General features: G+C 37.5%; 1 protein-coding gene across 1 annotated transcript in view; it reads left to right on the top strand.

Moving 5' to 3' along the window:
- Window positions 1-23,452, top strand: part of LOC139695324 (tyrosine-protein kinase receptor-like) — a 443,472-nt gene that overhangs the window by 265,950 nt on the left and 154,070 nt on the right. Inside the window, exons 5-7 of the mRNA XM_071594031.1 lie at window positions 2,230-2,367; window positions 3,391-3,543; window positions 4,190-4,326. Of these exons, the coding sequence (XP_071450132.1) occupies window positions 2,230-2,367; window positions 3,391-3,543; window positions 4,190-4,326 (428 nt within the window). The remainder of the gene's footprint in view (window positions 1-2,229; window positions 2,368-3,390; window positions 3,544-4,189; window positions 4,327-23,452) is intronic.

The following is a 23,452-nucleotide window of genomic DNA, read 5'->3' as shown; positions in this document are numbered from 1 at the left end:
CGCATCTAAAATAGTATATTCAATCATCAAAATCACAAGGCAAGTTTTAAATGGTATATTAACAAGTATTACTTACTTTTGAATGCATTCAACAGATTCAGACGAGATGCAGTGGAAGTTCGTCCGTATGTTGAAAACAATTTTGCACTTTTTAACAGGTTTATTGGTTACTTACGACGCGTTACGGTCCACAAAACCATCCTCAGGTACACTTCACTTAGTGTATCTGAAGATTGTTTTTTTAATTTATGTACCCTCCAAGCCACCGCTAGGGTGTATGGCAGGGGATAAATACACACCAGATTAATTTTGACCCGAATATGAACCTACCGCGTTCGGGCAAAGTCATTGTGATCCCTTATCGTTCGTGGAAAAATGACATCTTGAATCTATCTGTTGTGCACTGAATCTCTCTAACTTTATTAACATGATCTTTCCTACCGTAGCATGATGGGGTAATAATACATTTATCGTACAACATAACTGCTAAAGAGAACTTCTTCCAATTAATGCAAGAGCTTCAATCTGTAATATAACCTTCACTCTTGAGTGATTCCCAGCCTAGCTACTCCAATAATGGGCTACGCTACTAAGTTCATCATAACAACGTTTTACAACTCTAGCTCCTCTACGCTGCTCGCGATCGAATTCGGCATTCAATCCAACTTTGTGAGGATCCCATATACTTGCAGCATATTCTAAATGAGGCCTAACCAGCGACAGATAACATTTCTCTTTGACTTTTTTATCACATTTACCTAGTACTCTTCTAATAAACTGTAATTTTTGGTCAGCTTGTCCATATATTCCCCGTATATGTTTCACCGAGGAGAGATCGTGAGTGAGGGTAACGCCTAGGCATTAATTAAGTCTTCTTATTTCATTCCGGTGTCTAAAATGCAGTAGGTGTTTGGATGGATACTGTTCTTTTACAAAAATTTATGACCACGCACTTTTTAAAGTCCAGTTCTAAAGTCCAGCGTTGCATAGCATCAAGACTCTCTGATAAAGCTGCTGTGTCCTCAGGATTACACGATATATTTGGATATCACGGTAAACCAGTGCACCGCCAGCATATAAACTTATCTTCCTACGGAGTCAATGTCGTTAACGTAAAGTAGGAATAAAAGAGGTCCGATAACACTTCCTTGGGGAACGCCTGAAGTAACTTCTATGGCATTTGAGCTAACTCTAGCTATGACCACTCTTTGTACCTGACCATCAAAAAAATCTTCAATTCAACCTCGGATATTTTTATTTATGCTATATGGTTTTAACTTTGTGAGTAGTCTACTATGAGGTACTTTGTCGAAGGCTTTCTTAAAACCTAGAAAAACCGCAACCACTGGAACATTGCTCTCCCCCAAAGTAAGAATATCATGAACAAAAACCTTAAGTTTTGTCTTGCAGGATCTACCTTTTCGGAAACCGTGCTGATATTTCATTATTAACTCCTGATTATCGAGGTGTCTCACGATCGAATTAACAACTACGATATATATTCCTTAGCCTTGCATGAAATCGAGGTGCGGGTCAGTCATTGCTCGGTTCCTCCATGTTTCCGTTTTTAAATAATGGTAATACGTTAGCCGTTTTCCAATCTCTGCGAACCTTGTGATCTACCAGCGTCTTCTTACATATTTTTCTGGATACAACGGAATTTCCGAAGTTAGATCCTTAAATATACGAGCGAATATTTCATCTGGCCTGGAAGATTTAGCAGGCTTAACATTTTTCAGCAAACGTTGTATTCCATTATATGACATTTCACTTTTGGGCATCGGTTGATCGGCACGATTTAGAAATGAGAAATAAAAATTACCGAAAAGCACATGCATCATACACGCATTACGATGCCGAACCGATGTTAGCCAAGTATACGAACCAGATATACAAACTGAAACCTAGGTTCCAATGTTGCGTATACATTTTGAAAGCAGTGTCAAAACCGCTATCCTAAGGTAGTTTTGACATCCTGATGAATTTACACGAAGAGTTTAGCTAAAACACTTCCTCAAACCAAAATACTGTATTATTTAAGAATTTTCACGAAAATCCTAACAGCTCTGTTCGGGATAAAATCTTTACACACCGGGAAGCATATGGGCTTCATCTGACTCTTTGTTTGGTGATTTCAAGTTCGATAGGCGCCGTAATGTTCCTGTCAGCTCTATCCTTTCCAACTCTGACCACACTAAAGTGTGTCTTTTTCGTGCTACCTTATTTCAGAGGAACCTGAAGACAACGGATGTACGGGTGTGACGCAATTCCGATGCCCCTCTGACCGTCACTGCTTGGATCGGAGCCACGTGTGTGACCTAGAGCCTGACTGTCGCTACGCAGAGGATGAAACCCTTGAATACTGTGGTAAGTTGGCGACGGTAACAGCATTGCTCTGTCATTTTTCCGCTAACATAGCGGCACACATAAGCAACACTCTAGTGTACTATACCTAGCCTATCTTATCCATTTCATAAGAAATGAAAAATTATACGACCACGTCCTCGCATGGATAATTAACACGTCTCTGCTCATGTTCTTCAAAATGATTAAAGGTGAGAAAACAGACAGTTCAGATAGCTAACCAACAAGGAAAGGAACATTTCGTCCAAAAAATTAAGGAATTCTACAATTAAATAAATGAAAAAGTAAATTATTGTTTATTTTTAAATAATACGAGCAAACAATTCATGTTGTCCTTAATTTCTGAGTCCAAATGATATAGAAGATCAGTGAACATGATTCTAAACATTGAAAACTGTCTTCCGTAATAGCATAGTAATATCAGCAGAATGGACCCTACTAATGACCCGTTTGTGCGTGTGGTAGGAGGCCCTAATAACATTAGTCCTGCAAGTGCATCTTAATGCAGTGAAAAACATCGTGCCTACTCTTTTCTTGCCTCTAATATTTTGTTTAATAATCACCTTATAAAAATCTTCAACATTCCATTGCCAGTCAAAATACCTTGCATCCAATTTTCTTTCCTTTGAATTTCTCCCAACAACAGTTTTCTTCTTCCCCAAAGTTTCTGTTAGTTTTTTCCGTAAAATCTACGACCTAGATTCCTCCTCATATAAAACTAGGCTTTAAAGGTAGATTAAAATTTTTAGTAATATTTCCTTCATCTTTACTTAAGATCCACGTCAATTTTCTCCTCTTATTAAGGTCGTTTTTACCGTAGGCAGTACATTTTAATGGAATTGATACCTTGTTCATTTTTTATAAAAGTATTTTTGAAAAGAGGAACTATTTTATCTTTATTTCTAGTTAATACGCTCTCAAATTTGATTTTTATTTTTACACTTTATATAACGAAAATATATGAATAATTTTAAATTAAATATCATTTTTTCTCTTAAATTTCCGTTTTTTCTTGCTTCGTTTCAGCTCTTGTTCCACCATATGCTCGGTGTACCTTCGAAGAAGGATGGTGTGGATGGGCCAACGTAGGTGACAAGAAGCTCAAGTGGACGCTTGAATCGGGCCCCACCAAGGACCGCACGGGCCCTACGGTGGACCACACCTACGGCAACACGACGGGTAAGCACCGAGAACAGCATGACCATGCCAAGACCTTGTCTCAAGTATTTGCGGTTTCTCCTCGGGATAATTTGAATATTTACCGACCGCTCCGGGTCCCCTCTATGTAAACTATGGGGGAACGTGCCGACGTTGACTATGGCGCGCTCGAATCCTGAAAATAGAACTCCACCCCATAAACAGCGACACATTCTTTGGAAAAATATCAATTGTCCTTACCGTAAGTTCCCGTTTTTATCACCGTCTTTCACTCTATGGATGTAGTATATATATATATATATATATATATATATATATATATATATATATATATATATATATATATATCGGCAAGTCAGAATAATGAAATAATTTTAATATCATGCTTTTTGTGTTATAAGACACTCCCCGAGAGCAGATTAATGTTGAAACTTAGGAAAACAAGGACGGAGATTGCCCCTCAGATTAGAGAAATCACGGGGTAGATCCTTAGTGGTTTAACAACTAGCCAAAACACTGCCTTCCTGCCTTTCAAACTTTTTATCATCATTCAAAAAGGACTTTAGGGCCATGCATAATTGTATTTTTGTTCATTAATTTACGCCTGAACATCTCAAAAATTTCAGTTAACTAATTATTATTCTCTTTACAATCATTGATTCCCCAGGTTACTATGCCTTCGTTAGCATGTCCTCCGGCTCTGGAGCTCTACTTTCCTCCGAAGCCACGCTGGAGAGTATACACTTCCACACGCCACCGCCGTACGTGTACAACGCCTCCTCTCCGTACCATAGGAGCTGTCAAGTGAGTAATCCATGCCGTTGCGGTTGCACAAGCTTCCTCGGAATAAAAAAAAATTCGAACATGCGGTCCTTTTCTGCGTAGTAGCATGAAGATGACACATGATGATAAGTAGAGCGCTCATGAGGCTTCAATTCCAAAAGGATAACATATCGTGCATGAAGGCAAATGAAACAATTCATGGATGACTCGGTGGTCGTCATCGAAAATTTTCCGCAATATGTAAAACAATAGTCATATCTAATAATGACATGCAATAGAATTGCTTCTGAAAAAAAGAATTTCACAGAATAGAGACGAAAAGAAAATATTTGTTAGAATTATACCTATTTGCGTAAGATTTTCTCCCACGATGAGGAATCCATAGACCAATCTGTAATTTTGCACTATATGAAACAATCGTCCTGATGTTCCATCAAGGAAGTTTTCGATTTCGGTCCAACGAAAATTTTATACATCCTTCTCTATTCATAAAGCACCTCTGTGAAGCAGAAACATCTTTCCCGTAAACTATTTTCCTCAGATCTCCAAGGTTTTTGTACTCAACCATGCTGCCCTATTCTTCCTTGAGGTTTATGAAATGTGAAATCTATCACAACAGCCAACATTTTACTATCTTTTACTAATTTTAATGTAACGCGATGCTCTGCTCAAACGAGTGTTAAGTTTTATTTCTGCAGCTATTTTCAACTTTGATATTATTTTTACTAATAATATTAATATTATCCTTACTGATACAGTGTATTTCAGCAGTTTAAAGTTAGTTCAATTATTTCTTGACAATCTGCAATACATTGTAAGAGCAATTCTGAGAACGCTGTTAAAGTACAGCTACACTTTTAAACGAATGAATACCGAACGTAATTAAATAATAGCTAATTATTCTCTAATACCCCCTAGGATATTAATAACTTTGTTTGAAATCCTGGCACTTTATTGAAAGGGCCTACTAATTGCAGTCAGATTCCATTCCACCTATAGTTTTTCTGGCGAAAGTTTTTTCATTGAAAAAATTAAACATTGATCTGAGAGTCGAGTAAAATTCAGATATATCTGCAAATCTGAGGATTTAATTAGCTATGGCACAAAATTATTTAAAGAAACTAGATGTTTGAAGGAGTACGACCTACTTTGACCTGAAAGGTGAGTTTTACATAGTAATATGGAAAAAATCAGAACTATTTGGGCAGCAATATGCACATACCTGAGTAAACCTTTTCTTTTCTACATCCACACTTTTTCTCTCATTCTACATCCACACAATACCCCGCAAGTTGCCACAAGGGCGTGTGGCAGGGGGTGTTAGGTTACCACCCCTAAATTAGAATAAAACCACATGCAAAACCAAATCATGCTACCTCTACACAAATGTTAGTTTTTTCATGCACTCGAAAATCCTTAATTACACGAATGGAAGTAATTACATGCAACAAAATTCAATAACAGAATACGTATATTCAAATTATGCTGTAGAACTATTAAAAAGATGGCTTTATTAAATAAAAAGAGTATCATGCAATATATCAACCAATATATACACTACCAATTCTAATTATCTCCTACGCGATTGCTGTCATGTATATTATGATCTCTTTTGGTTCGAGGAAAAAATGACATTTTAAATCTATCCGTTCTACAATAAATCTCCCTGATTTAACGTTGGTAATCTGATATACTATGGCAAGTGGAAGCCTGTAATATGCCCTAAACGTCCTCAGATAAGTAACCTGCCTCAAATTTATGCAGTAAATTTCGCCTATATTTAAACCTGCGGTCAAAAAGTGGTTCTAATGCCAATGCAACACTGCTTACTTGTTCATAACAACTTTTCGAGCCTATCGGCTCCATGTTACACTCGATATAGTTCCAAAGTTAAGCCCACATCGTGAGGATTCCATGCACTGACATCATTCTCTAGGTGGGGTCTAACTAACGTGAAAGAACAAAGCTCTTTGACCCTCGCATTGCAATGCCCAAGTATCCTTTTTATGAATCCTAACTTTTTACTTGCTATTTCTCACAAAATTTGGGATGTGTTTTCCCCAGGACATACCTTTAGTTGTATTTTACCGATTCTATGTTTATCATGTTGGTTACTTAAGGAATTATGTGTAAGGCTACCAAAATATATTGGCAGATTAGACCTCTCGTATAAAATATGAAAACTAGAATTGACAGTTTTTAATAACCTATATAATACCTAAGGTTAATTACCCAAAAAATTGTGATCGAAAAACCTAAATGCAATCTATCATCCCGATTACAAGCACACGCAATGACATAGTTCTGGGCGAGATCCTAATGCCTTCTGCTACATGCCCCCTTATAAGCTCGTAAGAAATGAATTTTGAATTGTCGATCCAGAGGACTAGTCAATGTTTTCCAGACGACAGGAACATGTTAAAAAAACCCAGGTTATTTTCACTGACTGGTCATCAGTAAGAACACTAAAACTATTAAAGACGTACCACTTCCTTTCACAAATATGTGTTCTATATTGGTAAATTTTGCAAATAAGTAATAACACAACTTTCTGAGATTTCCAGAAGTGATTTTGAGATTGGAAAAATGTTCAATCTCCCTCCTCGTATGAGTTATTTAGAGGGCAGACTCAAGACATGTATTCGTTCAAGAAGCCTAAAAGTTACAATAGAACAATTTTAGAGTATAAAAATCATTCGCCCAGACCGGGAAGAGGAATACCTCATTATCCAGTCTATCGAGGCTTTATCTTAACCGTAGAAAATGTTGGGGGCTTTAAAAGAATAAGATGTGACGAAATACCGTATGTACAATGTTAAATGCATTCGTAGTCGTGCGCGAAGCACCAAAGTCCACAAGGCTAAAGCCAACTATAAGCATTGCGGTGTTTTACCTTTGATAAATTCCAAGGAAGTGTGGTATGTGCGCACTTAGCGGATGACTCCGTTAAAAGTTACTTTTGCGGCATCTCCCACAGTTTCTTGAAACCTAAAAATATTTCGAGAAACCTTGGAATTTTTGAATTGATACATTAAGAAGGTTTGCCATAAACCAGCCCATTCTCTGAAAACTCGTAAAATATGAAAGTAAAACTGCGATTCTTTCCGAGATGGACGGGAAAAATTTTAAGATGAAAAGTCAAAAAATGAAAAAGTGAAAGAGATTAAATTTTAATCTTTTATTTATGCTCGAGATTGCGTATGAAGATTGACAGCTTATTTTTAGCCTGACTTAAGTTTATAAATATTCGTTTGAACTTTGACCAGCAAGTCTCGAAAAGTTTTTCAGAGCCACTAGATTACCGTACTCCTTTTCCTCGCGAGCAATGTTATGTAGGAAAGTTAATTTGCTCTTGCCTTTTAATTAACTCTTATCCGGTCTATTGAGTCGATCAGGGGATAACTTTCCGAAAGATCGTTGATCGGAGGAATAACAGTAAATTGGAGATGTAAGTGCCACTCATTAATTTAGAGGGAATCATTTTGGCCGAAAAATTCGCGATAGTCGTGGCAACATCGAAGACTGCTTTCCTTCTTTGCTGCGCCAATTGGACACCATTACATTTTTCTTTGGGTGCAGGTATGGATAAAAATTTGGCGCAACAGATGCAAGGAAAAATCAAGGGTTCCATTTTGAACTCGATTCCGAAACATATGAAATGCTTGCTATTGTTTTCACTCCCTTTTTGCCTATTTTCATCCATTATTCCTTTCCGTTAGACACAACCGCGCGCTTTGGACCACCCTCCGTTTCGTGAACACCTGTACGACGGTGGCTGGCAGGGAGCCATGCAGATGTTTATTAAGAGAGAGAGGCCCGATGAGCTCAGTTTCACTTATTCTCGCATCTCCTCTCTCTCTCTCATCTTTTCTCTCTCACGTCCTTCCGTTTCACTTGTAGAATTCTTTTTTAACTTTCACATGGCGTTGCCTTTAATTCCGCCTGCCCATATCAGTGGCTCGCGAAATTCTTTGTTGTACGCCTGTTTTCAAATACGCCTCATCACTACAACTATAAAAAAAGGAAGTTTAATTATTTTTAGGCAAATTTGAAACTGAAAAAGTTTGCGAAATTTTGTCGTTTCTATCAAGATCTAACGATAGTCTAAAACTGTTTCTACTACGGTCTGATTCCTGGATAAACATAATATTCGGCAATTGGTTTTACGATGGTTGTCGACATTTATCGCCGAGAATTATGCATATTATTGTGGAGTCAAAATTCAACTTTATATCTAATCTATACACAAGTTGTTGACAAAAATAACAGAATTTTTATCATTATTACTTGAATTAGATAAATTTGATAAATTATAAATTTAATTTTCTCATTCAGTAAAAAATAACAGCATTGATTAGGACATCCTTTTTTCAATCAGAAAATCATTAATTGTAGATTATGGGTCAATTTTTCGAAAAAGTGTACTTTTCCATGGCTTATTTCTATCTAAGGATCACATTTTCAACGTAAGGATTTCATTAACGAGGCATATCATACAAATGTATTCCAAGGAAATCCCAAAAGTACCCAAGAAAAGAGTGAAAGATTTGAAGAAACATTCTGAGCATTATGGGGGAGGGGGTGAAGATAAGGTAAAAGAAGATATCTCGATAAAAAGAAGAATATAGTGGTATTCAAAGAATGAAGACGGGGAGAGGGTCAAGGTTGTAGGTAGAGATTGAATAAATAAAAGCAGGCCAAAATTTAGGGCAAAATTGAGAATGGAGTAGCACATGGGTCAGGGAAGGTTTTACTAAACTCTCATTTTTCTTTGAGGCGTGCCAGGGGTTCAATAATTTAATATTTGTATACCTTGGTGATCATAGAAGTTAGAAAATAAAATACCGGGGTTAAATACAAAAAATTCCATATTCATTCTATCCATCTTCAAAGCTATGCAAAAAAAATATTTTAAATTAATCTTAGTTCCTTAGTCTAAAAGGCCGTTCGTCCATCTCTCTATTCATTCTCTTTCCATCACTCGTAGAAGAAATTAAATAGAGGGGGGGGGGAAATAGGAAATGAGAAATTATAAAGATGGAAGAATAGAAAAAAAACTTTATGAATCGTTTTCCGGGAAGAGAATGGAATGGTACGGATACATTTTGATTGAGTGGATTGTGCACCCTTTGTTTGATGACTTGGGTACTCACCGAGACAAGGTGGATTTTTGAGGGGCATAATAGAATGGGTTTTTCAGGAAAGACGAAAGAACAAACTCGTAAAACAATGAAAGAGGATGAGAAGAAAGAAGATCGATCAGGACGTAAAGGAATCGGTACACTGGATAAATAGTAATTAAGGACCTTACCAAATCAATCCTTGAAAAAAAATAAATGATGAATGAAAATAAATCTGATTGCATCTCTAAATAATTTCTCCTATGCTTTATTTGATAATAATAAAAACACAGAAAAAATATCATTTCAATATGGCTTTGAACTAAACGAATAAAAATCTTCGTACCATTTCAGTTTTCTACGTATTCCGTAGGCTAATTTGATTTAAAATATTTGGGCGAAGGTGGTGACATTTGGACTCGTACACAGGTAATTTATGTCATGCTGATGTTTTTTTAGACCGTCACTATTTGAAATAATATATTTATGGTTGGATATTATTTTTTACCTCCATGAGATAGTAATTTATTTTATACAACCCTGTTTTCAGCGAGCTTGAGTCATCATCAGGTGTGCCGTAATTTTACCATTGGCCAACATCCCACTACCATTTTGCTTCCACCACGAATAACTGAGTCTCCCATTATCCTCAACCGCACTCACTAGCATATAGCAGTAACACATAATTCTTTTTAACGTAAACTATGACTGAAAATACTGAGTAACAGTTGGAAATTAAGTTTGTTTGTGATCGGTTAGGCATCTTAAATATATATTTGCTCATCAATTAGGTAAAATATGGATACATGTTTGTTTTTTCCCCTGATCACTTTTACCTTTCCGTCGAAGTATCTACTGACAAATGGAGAAGTAGATACAAGTTATATACCCTTATACACATTCGCAGTTACGTTTTACCAGTACCGCACGTTGTATAGAGCACAGAACCTGCAATTCAAAATACTTGCAAGTATTAAAAAGTAAAAGTAAATAAGGATTTGTATCTTAAGGCTTTAAACTACCGTATTAGATGGCATTTGAGATTAAAAAGTAAAATAAAATAAGGATTTGCATCTTAAGGCTTTAAACTAGCGTATTTGATGGCATTTGAGATGCTTGGGCATATAAGACGCATTCAGGTGTTAGAAGTATATATTCAAGAAAAGATAGGTTTTTACATACGAAAATTCCTCTAACCGTATATATCGACTGCGTTACCGATAACGTTTTAAACCTGGATATAATAATGCTGGCAACATCGTCAACTTAATTACATTTCTGAGCCTGACTAATTAGTATCTGTTAATCTCAGCATTTATGCATTTGATAAATGAACGCCGAGTATAAAACTAACCTTTGTATGGCCTCACCTTCAAATCAAAAACCTGGGGTAACTTTTTCAGCATTTGCTTGGGGAAAAATTGTCTCCTTTACTGTCAAATATGTCAATTATTTGGCAAATCACTCTTTAGTAAAATTCCTCAAAGCAGTGGCTGGAAGCGAAATGCTATACGAGCACTCGTAAGTGCATGACACGCTTCCTCTAATGCAGATGAAGAGGAGAAATATTTATTCTGTTGTTCAGTTTAATGTCAACTGTTAGTTATATTCACAGAGGCCGTTAATGCAGCATAGATAATAATGTGCATGATAATGGCTTATTAGAATACCCCGTAAATAGGCCATGGTCCCTTCAGGGAGGGTAGTAGTGGCGTATTTCTATTGATCATAGTTTCTCCCCCGTCGGCACGTAAACCATTATTCAGCTTTACATCTGACAGAGCCCAGGTCTGGCATTAATCCTGATGTCACTCTTCGTCAAATAGCTTAGGAATTGAGCATACAAAATCCTTATGTTTTTACGAAAATGTACGTCATAAATTGCATAAATAAATGACTGACATTAATGCAGATAACCTTTTCAAGCGTAATAGACGATCTCCTAAAATTAAGTGCTTATTTTGCTGTATCTGAGCTATAATATTAAATACTTATGCATAACTCCTTTTAATCTATACTAATATAAAAACTTAATTCATCATGGCTCCAATTACGCCGGCATTTCAAATCTAACTCGCCTGCCTCATTTGTTGGAACTTAATTTACTGCCCCTGTAAAGTTGTTTTTAACTTTCTTCCTCACACCCTCACGTTTTTATGTCACCCACAGGCCCTAATATTTACCTAATGTCATTCTGTTCTATCTCTACATTTTGCCTTTTCGTTGCTGTGGTCCAAGTTTCCGAGGCATAAATGGTCGATGGTATTCTTGTATTGTTCACTTTTGATTTGATGTTTTCTTAAATTTATACCCTCAAAGATATGATGAATTTCCATTATATGCAAGTTTTAATGCAATAAAGATTTGTTAGCTCCTAAAGGTCATAGTTTTTTGAAAAATATTTACAACCGATGGTTTGAAAAATTATAATTCTAGGAGTTACATTTTCCAATTACGTGTATTAAAGGCGAGATTAAAATTATTTTCTAAAGAAAGACCTTTCTACTCCCGAGAAAACTGCTTACGAAGCATTTGCTAAGAGTTTAACCTTACTTCAGCAATATCTGAATTGAAATTTGAGGAAAATCATATATATATATATTTATTTATTTATTTATTTATTTATTTATTTATTTATTTATTAAGAATATTTCCACTTTTCATCACTTAAAGGGCTGCTCTTCTAAAATGTAGCTTTATTCCAAGAATTTCATGGACGTTTTAGTTCATTAGATCCCCACTTTAACCGATCATGCAGAGGTGACATCCGCCTTTCGAATTTTGTATCGTTCTTCCGTCCCATTTCATACGCAGCAATAGATTATGAATGATAGTGCGGGTCAAATGGATCCAGATCCCCGGTTCCCGCCCTTTCCGACCAGCCACGTCCCGACCCGGACGCTCAGTCCCCTCCCTTGCCTACGCCCACGTCTCTCTCTCTCCGCGTCCATTCATCCCTCAGCTGCCAGCGTTACACGCCCACGCTTACACTTCTCCCGCTCGGAAACAGAGGGTGGGCGGACTGGAGGCAGGGGGAAATAGAGGGGAGAGGGGGATCCGCCAATTCTGACCTCCCTTTATCTCCAATCCCACCGACCTTCCGTTCCTCAGCACCCTTGACACTTTGTGAGGGGGTGGGAGAGACGGGTTAGTATGAAATGGCGAAGTTCGCGGAAGGTTCCTCGGCCACCCGTGTTTGGCGTAACTGTGCGGAGTATCAACTTCGATTTTCGATGGTACTCTCGGTATATCGTCATCACGTTGCCCAGTACTGCTATTTCGTGATGTAAATTTTGTGTTAATTTGACTCTCCATTGTGACATACCGCACTAGGATGATGAGCGCCTCGCTGGCTCGCTAAAACTCTAGACCCCGAGATGACTTCCCACGTGGCTATAGGTGTAATGTGTATTCTGTTGGTTCGGCCCTTGAGAAATTCGATAGCAAGGCTGATGAAAGGGGACTCTCAGGTGCTCACCTATGACCAGAGATCGCCGCAGTAAATTTAAATACCGACCCTTTGATATTGAAAATATGACGACGGTGGTGAAGGAAAGGTAGAAGAATGTGGAACTGCTTTACAAATTAGCTATAGGAAAATTTAAAACGTCGTAACAGATGAGTTTCATTTCAATTATATCCTATTAGTATACTATTAATATAAAACACCAATGTGGTTCGTTGGGTAAGTTAATTATCTGCAATTTTTTGGGTTTGGAGTTTTTGTTTTGGTTCAAGTAACCATAGTGTTTCCCCTAACAGAATCAACTGCCCATTTATAAATTCTCCCTGAATTGGTAGTTAATTAAAATATGTCATTTCAAAGAATGCCCCTGAGAGATTTGTGAAAATATGCTTTATGAAAAATTCCATCGAACCAGGTCTCTCCAGGAATCTAATTTTTATTAATTTCTTGTGTTTAGTAACACACAAACATAGGTTTGACACACAGATCATTAGTAGCCTTAGGCTACGGTAGATCGATGATATTGATATCATAATGAAGCCATTAATTGTATTCAAACCATTTTGGTTGGCTATTATTAAAATATGAATGTTTGCACTATAATTTATTCAATGTGAATTAATCAAATTTCCCTCTAATTGCAGCAATCGGTACGGTCACGACTGCAAATGTACCCATGCGTCCGATTTACGAAATCCTCTTCCTCCAATTGCAATTCGGCCGTTTCGGAAGCAATTTATTTTCGGCAACGCTTCTCACTCTATACAAAATTGGCTGCAACTACTGCAACGTTGTATCCTGCGAGTCCTTAGCCACGCACCGGCATAACCATATCTTTATAGTCCCTACTTAATTGAACGAATGATTAGGGATGATGCAGTTCCATATGCAAGTTTTCACGAGACCTTCATTAATATCCTTCATCGAATTTCCTCTCATTAATTCCGTCCTTTTGAAAACTTCTTTCACTAACGCAGTTCTCCCTCTTATGTCCCGAATTATTGACCGTTTTGGTGCACAAAACTTTCGAGATAGGTGAACTGTTTCACCCGCTCTAGTTTATACACTCCTATTTTGAAATTTTACTTGGCCTCTCTATATTTGGAAAACTGCATGACCTTAGTTTTCTGTACCTTTATTCGCTTCCCATACCTACCCATTCCATCATCCCCGGTTACGGGAGGGTAGCGTTCTCGCCTGCCAACCAGGAGTTCGCGGGTTTGATTCCCGACTGGGTGAGTTTTCTTCTACTGAGGGCATGGTTGTTTGTAATTGTCTTTACTGTATTGCATAGATAGATAGATAGATAGATAGATAGTGGTCTTTATTTGGGCGAAATTGAGACCAAATGGTCCCTTCTTCCATTTAACCCATCGTCATATACATATTATATTAGCCATTAAACTTATAAATACAGTCATATGTACATATAAATACATATAGACAGACATCAATTCATTAACACAGATTTGCACATCGAAAAGAAAACAGTATATACATATATATAGACACACACATACACATACATACACATACACACACATACATACCTATATTCATACACATACCTACACATATACATACATATCCACACACACATACACATACACACATAAACATACATACATGCATTCATACACATACATAAATACAAACATAAGTACGCACATACACACCCATACATACATACATATACATATACATATATAAATTAAGAATACACCTACATATACTCAAATTAAATGACAGTGAAGTCAACAGTACAATAAAATGAGGAAAGTCTGAGCAAAGAATGAGGTTTGTGGGAAAAGCTAGGGAGAGCGTGGCATTGCTCAACTAGTAAAAACCCACGCAGGAAAAACACCCACGAAGAGAAGGGGGGTGTGAAAAACCTGCGAAAACCCTATTACTTAGAGGAAAGATACATGTACATTGTAACAATCATTTTTACAGAGTATACATATTATTAAGTTACTGAAATTGAAATGGAGAAATTAAATACATTGACAACACATGCGGAGTAATGAGAAGCGTGATGTTTCTAAAAATAATTACGCAAACTCCTACCGCTTGAGATGACAAAACAAAAAGCAGGGTAAAAAACAAAGTAGACACAGTGATCTGTATAACAGCTGAGTGGAATGACGGAGGGATACTGGTTAAGTTAAGTACCTGAGGAAAATGAACTTGTGAAGTGCTCTTCTAAATGTTGTTGTTGATGAAGAGTTTTTTATGTCATCTGGGAGAGAGTTCCACAGACGGCATGCTGTAACATGAAAAGATTTGTGATAGATTTCCGTGCGATGGTGTGGGACAAGAAGTTTGTTATTACCCCTGGTATTTCTGTTGTGGATTGAGTTGATGAAGAGGAAGTTTTTGTATAGATAATTAGGGGTGTGCTTTGAAAGTATTCCGTAGAGAAGTGAAAGAATATGTAAATGCCTGCGGCCTTCTAGCTTTAACCAGGATATTCTATTAAATGAGTCGGAAATATGATCGTACTTCCTAAGATCACATATGAACCGCACACAGGAATTATGGGTCTTCTGGAGTTTGGTTTTTAGTTCGCCTGAAAGGTCTTGGTATACTACATCACAGTAATCAAAGTGGGGTATGAGAAGAGTGGACACAAGAAGCATCTTTAAGGAGGGGGGAGCAATGTGCTTTAACCTTTTCAGTGAATGCAGGGATGAGTTAATTTTTCTGCAGATAGCAATTGCATGATCAGTCCAAGATAATGTTTCATTTATGGTTAAGCCTAAATTATTTACTGTCCTTAGGTATGGTATGATAGATCCTTGCAATTTTAGTGGTGGTAGTTTATCAATACTTATTTTAGAATGTATTTTATGGTATCCAATTATGATGGACTGACTTTTGATTGGGTTTATTTTCAATAAATTTTTTATTCCCCATAGTGACAAAGCAGCCAGATCTGCATTAATTTCGTTTATAATTGTAGGTAGGTCTTGAAGGCGGGAATGGTGATATATTTGTAAATCATCGGCATAAAGGTGATGATTGCAATTTAAAATGCATTTACTAATATCGTTTATATACAGGGAAAAAAGCAAAGGTCCAAGAATGGATCCTTGTGGAACACCCCTGTGTATTTGAAGCCAGTTAGAGGATGAATTAGGTGTAGTGACACTTTGGAATCGGTTACTTAGGAATGAGCGAATCCACAGTAAAGACGAGGAAGAAAAATTCAGGTTTTGAAGTTTTGCTAAGAGAATATCTTTGTCAATAGAGTCGAAGGCTTTGGTAAAGTCTAGGAGAGTCATTATTGTCACCTCTTTGCGATCCATGGATAGTCGGATGTCATCTGTTATTTTAAGGAGAGCGGTAGCTGTGCTGTGAGAGGACCGAAAGCCAGATTGTAGAGGATCAAGTAAGTTATTTTCATTCAGAAACTTTGAAATTTGTTCGTGAATGAGTCTCTCGAATGCTTTTGATAAAGGAGGCAAGATGCTGATTGGTCTGTATTCAGCAATGTTAGTGGGTGTGGATTTTTTGGGGATGGGACGGACGAGGGCACGTTTCCAGAGGGAGGGATATGTTTCAGTTAAAATAGACCAATTAAAGATATGAGTTAAAACAGGAAGTACAATGGGAAGTAACTTTTGTATGAGAATAGCTGAAATTCCGTCAGCTCCATCTGAGGAGGACTTGATTTTTTTGAGGGCCTGGAGGACTTCCATTTGTGTGACGGGAGAAATTTTGAATGAGCTTCCAGCAGAAACTGGAGTTGGTTCAGAATTTTGCAAACTGTATATGTATTCATTTTTTGCATTAAAGTCGATTTCCGTCGGTGGGGTTGTGAATAAACGGTTTAGGTCGTCTGGAGAAATGTCAGCAGGTAGGGAGTGTTGATTTTTAGTTTTTCCAACACCAAGGTACTTCAAGCTTTTCCAAATATGTGACGGGGGCTCTTTAGATATTTGGAAGGCATATCTGATTTTGGAATTTCTAATGACTTGTTTAGTTTTGTTACGCAGTTTTTTGTAGATATTGAATACATTTTCGTTTTTATGTTTTTTAAACAGGCTATAGACTGCGTCACGCCTACGCATCAAGTATTTTATTTCATCTGTTATCCAAGGGGAGCGTGGTTTGGACAGTCGGATTTTTCTAAACGGTGCATGTTTGTCTCCTAGATCATTTAAGAACGTATTAAATAGTTCTACTTTTTTATCTATGTCGTTGATGAATTCTATAGACTCCCATGGAATGGTAGCCGCATCGGATACCAGGTATTGGTCATCTATGGACTTGAAATCGCGAGTAAGAATGAATTTCTGCTTAAATTTAGGACATCTAACTGAGTATGTTAAAAATAACACATCATGCATGGATATTCCTGGGGCAGAAAGTTGCCCATATGTTGTGATTTTGTCAGGGTTGGCTGTAATTATTGCATCAAGCCAAGTGGCTGATGAAGATGTATGATGGGTAGGTTCTAGGGGAAGTATACTAAGACCGAGGGATGACATAGAGTTAGTAATTGTTTTAGAGTCATTAGTTGAGGAAAGAAAGTTGGCATTGAAGTCACCAGTAATAATAACATGGTCATAGTTCGGAATGAGGGAAGATAATGCTTCTTCCAAGTCGGAAAAATAACCTATCTTGGGTGGGCGGTAAACTATGCCTAAAAGAATTTTTTGTAGGTTGAAGGTTATCTCTAAGAATGCAAACTCGGGTCTTTTGCAGTAAACGGAAGAACTTTTTGATATAATTTTGAATGAGAGATCTTTTCTCACGTAGACACCTACGCCTCCACCACCCTTGCCGATACGATCATGTCGATAGAAGTTGTAGCCAGGAATGTCGATGGATGAGGTAGGCATATGAGGCTTAAGCCAAGTCTCAGCGATGGAAATTGCATGAACGTCGTTGTCAGGTAGAAGTTGACACAATTCGTCAAGGTGCGCAGAGAGACTTTGGGCGTTGAGGTAAATTATTTGAAAAGATAGAGCATAGGGGTTAGATGAAAGAAGGGACTATGAAGTCTCAATCTCACCCCGAATAATACATTAAATAAATGAATGATATACCTATCGCAATGACTTTCCAATGTACTCATCAATGTTTGCTACTCCTGGACTGACTGAAAAATTAAAGCTTGAATATCAGTGTATTTAGCTGATTTTGTCAAATCCCCCAATTACTTTCATTCCTATCGCCAGTTCTTCCCAGTGGTCTTTAAGCATTCCCACCACAAATACGTTTAACATCAATGGTGATAATGAGCACCCTTTTCTTCCTCTTCTTAGCACTGCTCATCCGGGCTCTACGTCCGCCACTAGCCCTTGAGCAGTCGGTGACATTAAATTTGTCGGTAAATTCCACCAGTCTATCCCTATTTTCTGAAATGCATCCTACTTCAGTTTTCTCTGTCCAGCATTTTTGAAAACTAATGAACAGACTAATGCATCCTAATTTTATTCTATGTTCCTCTCTATTTACTACCTCATCACTTCTGTGGCATCACGCATTCCTCTCCCCTTCCTGAGCCAAAACTGTCATCCCTTAAGCATTAATTTGCCCTTCTCTCCACATGATGATGAGAACCACTACAAAAATCAAGATTTTCTGTACTCTTCAATAATTTTGCAATTCCTTTTTTTGGGATGGAAAATAACACTCATCTGATGAAATCTTCCGGCTTAATCCCTCCCTCATTAATGCTACGAATTAGTCAAAAAAAACCCTGCTTCCCACCTTTTCCTAAACCGTTAGGTAATTCCCTGGGAATATTATTCACCCTCACAGCCATATTTTATTTTAATTTCTTAATATCCCTCTCAACTGCAACATTGAGTAGTCATGGACCTACACAAAGTGATACTCAACTACCTCATGTTCTCTTCTCATATCTAACTTTGCTGGTCTTTAACAACAGTTCGTCTATTTATTTCTTTCATCTCAATTGGCTTGTTCCTGGTTCAACTAATATTTTTCCTGACTTGTCTCTGACTGTTTGTGGCGAATGTTCCTTCTTTTTCTCTGACAGTATTTTAGCCTTCATGTTCAGCACACCAATTTTACCCTTTCTCTCTAAAATGTCCATATCCTCCAACTATGTCTTCCTCCACGCTTCTTTTGATTCGATCTATTTTTCATCCGCCTCTGTTTGCTATTTAAAATTTATACTTCCTTCTACTTAAATGAGTATTTTAAGTCGTACATTTCCAGCTCTTATCTATCTACCTAAACATCTATAATCCCGTAATCTATAGTTTTCTTGTACTTTTCGTATTCATAGTTACTATAGTTTTGTGTGCGGTTTTCGATATCCCTTTTCTTCCCATTTTTCATCTGTTGTAGGCCAGCTTCCTGACATCACCTATAATTTTCTCTGAAGATTGCTGGCAAATCTTCTTTTTTGGTTCGATTAGTGCTTCAATGCTCCATTTTCTAAACCGTTTTCCTGGTCTTATCTTTTTAAATCGGACGATACACTTCATCTAATTACTAAATCGTGAACCTAATCTGATTCTACGAATATGTAAATGAGGTGGTTTCACATCGCCTTCCTCAATATTGTTTGTATCGTGACACCATCACTCAATGGCCGCTCCACTGGGGTCAGACGTCTTTGCTGCCATCTCACTGAGGAACAGATGCTACACGGACTACCGTTCGTCTGGCCCCGACCCTTTGACCTATCTGGTATTGATGACCCTACCGGGAGCAAATATCAGTGCTCCCGGCAGCACAGCCGGGGGGGTCAAAACAACGTATAAGCCCTTCCATCACGTCAATGTTGTAGTTCATGGGGAGGGAAATATGGGATTGAAACAAAATAACTGTAATTTCTTTTAGCGAATAAATATAGCTTAGAGAGCGATGGACATCGCTTGTGGGACGAGTGGATGGATGGACGTCGACGCGACCCCTATTTTTGTATCCAGGAGAAAATATTGAAGTGTATGTGGAATGGAAGTAAATGGATGGGGAAGATACGACGATGATGGATAAGCTTCAGCAGCCGTCGGTTAGCAAACACCCACACGCGATTCCAATACGCCAAAGGTCAGGACGCATCTTCGGGTCCCCTGATGTCGCCCACGCTCTCACGGTGTGTCTCCCTCCCCTCGCCATGACTCCCTGCCGCTCCGCTAGCCATTGCGCCTGCCTACTCGCTCTGTACATGCTCTCCTCTTTTTGGGAGCCGCCCTCGCGAAAGGTCCCGGGAAGTAGTTTTCCTCCCGTTCTCCGCTTCCTCCATCGCCTCTTTTCCCCGCCCCCCCGCTACACCGCATCATTCCGCCCAAGGCTTCCTCTCGTTCCCTCTAATCCCTTTGCTTCTCTTCCCACCGCAGCGCCCCGAGGGGGCCCCGCCGCCGCTCACTATCTTTCCATCCCTTCCGCGGTCATTCCTCCACGATCCCAACCCGTTTGACGGAGAGGGGAAGTGTTCCTTCTCCTTCGCACTTGATCTTCATCTATATGCCGAAATAATTATTATCGCACTTCAGCCTGATTCCCAATGAAACTAATAACGCCTGATTTGCCGACCGCTTCCTGATTTAACCACCGTCAGTGAGAAAAACCCTGTATCACATTGCAGGATGATGGTTCGCAAATATTGATCAAAAGAGAACAAATAAATATATTTGAAAATCTGTTTAGTTATTAAAAGGTTATAAGAAGAATTCTGCCAGTTAAAATTTGACTAAAGTTAAATTCTACAAACCATTATGAAAATACTGAAAAACTACAATAATAGAGATATTCCAAGAAACTTAGCAGTTATAATAGCTGTTATTCAAAAAAGTATTTGAAATCATTCTCCAGATCCACAAAGTAAAAAGCCCCAATTCAACCACCTTTTTGTGCAGCAATTTTTAGGATAACAGAAAATATCAATAATCAATTAATATATCAGTAATAATTAACTAGTTTTCTGCCGTTAAATTTATTCGCAAACAAATATGAGTTGATTAATGCATGCCTGAAAGGTCGCAGGTCATAGATTGCAACTGAGAAATGAGATAATAATAATAAAGCGTCTTTATTGGGTCGAGACTGAGACTACATAGTCCCTTCCTATTAGATTGGAAGACCCTTTTAGAGATTATCCATTCTATTAGAGTTATTTCATATTTGCTGGTTTACGCACATAATTAACTTTACAGAAATATTGCGATGGTAAGCTCATATACACGCCTGATTATATTTCGTACACGTAGGAGTTAAAGTACTCTTTTCACATGCACATGTATAGCTGCGTACGCTCTTTGTTCGCACCTACTTGTATGTCTTAAAATTAGGTCTATACAATTAGCTTTAAATATGCTCATGACGGTATAATATTTTAGCGACCATTGATACAGATACATGAATGATTAAACCGTTTTCAAATTTCGTAATGCAGCTGACAAATGAGGTTTTCAGCAAGATTTGTTCAACCGGAGGTCTGTGTTGAACTCTAAAGGATGAATGACTATTACTGTCATTGAATAAAAGCCGTATCATTTGATCAGCTATTTGTAGTAAAAGAAATTATTACTCTTGTAATTATGTTACAATGCATTATTGAAGTGGATGAAAATTAGAAGTATATCTTTCCATATTTATAGGTGTTAACTTTCTCCCTGAAAACTTCAAACTCTGCCACGATTGAGAATCTCTGCTATGTTCCATTTACATTCAACCCTCGCGTGTAATATGTTTGACAACTAGAGGGACCTCGGTGTTAGATATAACTGGGCTCCTGATAGAAATTCATTCCTGTGATCTCAAGATATTGTGTTTGGATTATACGAAACATTTGTTAACATGAAATCAATTTGATAACTTACGATAGTTTCAACTACGGGACGGAAACCTCGATGGTTTCCCGATAAAAGTCTACTATGGCTTAAGTTTATATTGCCTAGATGGTAGATTTAATATGGTGGGAGAAGAGGAAGTTGTTGGGGGAAATCAGAAAAAGGAAGGAAAAATGTATGGAGAAAATATCGAAAGGTATTGGGATGTCTAAGGCCGGGATGAAAGGAATAAGTATTGAAAAGCCGGGTAGAGGAAAGAAGATAAGAGATTTTTTAGACAGTATGAAGCAGACAGAAGTTAAGAAAATATGAAAAAGAAAATAATATATGGGGAACAAGAGGGAACTCCCTCGTTAGTCGTTAATGGCTATCGAAAAACTAACCTTCAATAGTGAAATACCTTGAATGAAAGAGTAGCGGTTAGGCATAGGAAATTTCTTTTGCAGTGCGTTACCCGATTTCAAATTTTTTGGTTTTGCCAGCATTCTTTAATGAAGTATTACTTTACAAATTGTCATTGATAATAATACAACTATAATCCATTATCCTTGAAAAAATATTTTTTTAATGTAGTCGTCCACGTGTAATATCTACACAGTGGCGCAATCATTGAAAAGTTTCGCCAGCTGTCTGCTCTTCTCAGTTTCTGATAATTTTCATAGCTTGTTACCATATGAATTATTTAATCAAATAAATAGATAAATAAGAAAATTTTAACCAAAAGAATTTCGGTGTCATGAGCAAGGGAATTGTTGTCGGACTCCCCCTAACAAGGGTTTACTATATTCATCCTATCTTCTTATAGCCTTCACCTACTCCATCCATCCATGCCATCTATTTCTGTGTTACCTAGACGCACTGCCATCTAAGTGTCATCATGCCAAATTTTTTTAAGTTTGAATCATTGCTTTCGAAATTGAAGTTTCCTTTCGGTACTTCTGTTAATATAATAAGGTAGCGTCAGGTAAAAGGATACCAATAGGCTTCAGTTTGTGACACCGAAGAAGAGAATGCTTGCTCTCGTGGTTATGTATCAATGACGAGTACATGTATACCTACAAATCAGCTATCATCATGATTTCCGGGATATGTTGGCAAGAATTTTCCAAATTTGATTTGTAAAGAAACTCTGTATGGAAAGAATCTGTGTATATATTATAGATAGATAGTCATGAAAACGGCGATGATAATTTGAGCATCTGTTATAGGAGGCTACTGAATTTCATTTGCTTTCCTACTTCCCATCATTCACCTTTGTTTTATTCTAATTCAGAATTTAATGAATATGAGTTCAAATATCTTCAGACAGTTTCTTTATCTTAGTATCAGATTAGGAGAATTATCTATCGTTCTCATCATCTAAGGCACATTTCGTTAATTTGCAAACAGTTGCTTTTCATCATGTGGGAAAAGGTTGTTCTTTCTACTTTCATTAGCGCTGTGGACTTTCGAACTCAACCTTTTTCGCGTACTCCTTTTTTGTTTCATTCATTCATTCCGTAATGTCGCAATGCCCGTTACCGCCAAGTTTTATAAGATTATTTATATCAATGTCTCAAACTTGCATAAAAAATGCAATACCAGTGATTTTTCGATTGTTTAGACTGGAACGTAAATGCTTAGTTCATGTATTAAATATAGGTCTGGTACACAGTAAAGAATCGGATTTTACGTTATGATATTAGAATTAAATATTGCCTCTGCTGGTAATACCGTTTAAGGTAGGTTTTGGATAACAAAAAGAGTATACAACGGCGCAATTTTTGCTTCTCCTAAAAAAATAA

Source organism: Hetaerina americana, unplaced genomic scaffold (genome assembly GCF_022747635.1).
Source record: "Hetaerina americana unplaced genomic scaffold, ioHetAmer1.1.p SCAF_6, whole genome shotgun sequence".
NCBI lineage: Eukaryota > Metazoa > Arthropoda > Insecta > Odonata > Calopterygidae > Hetaerina > Hetaerina americana.
This window is presented reverse-complemented; position numbering and strand designations above follow the sequence as displayed.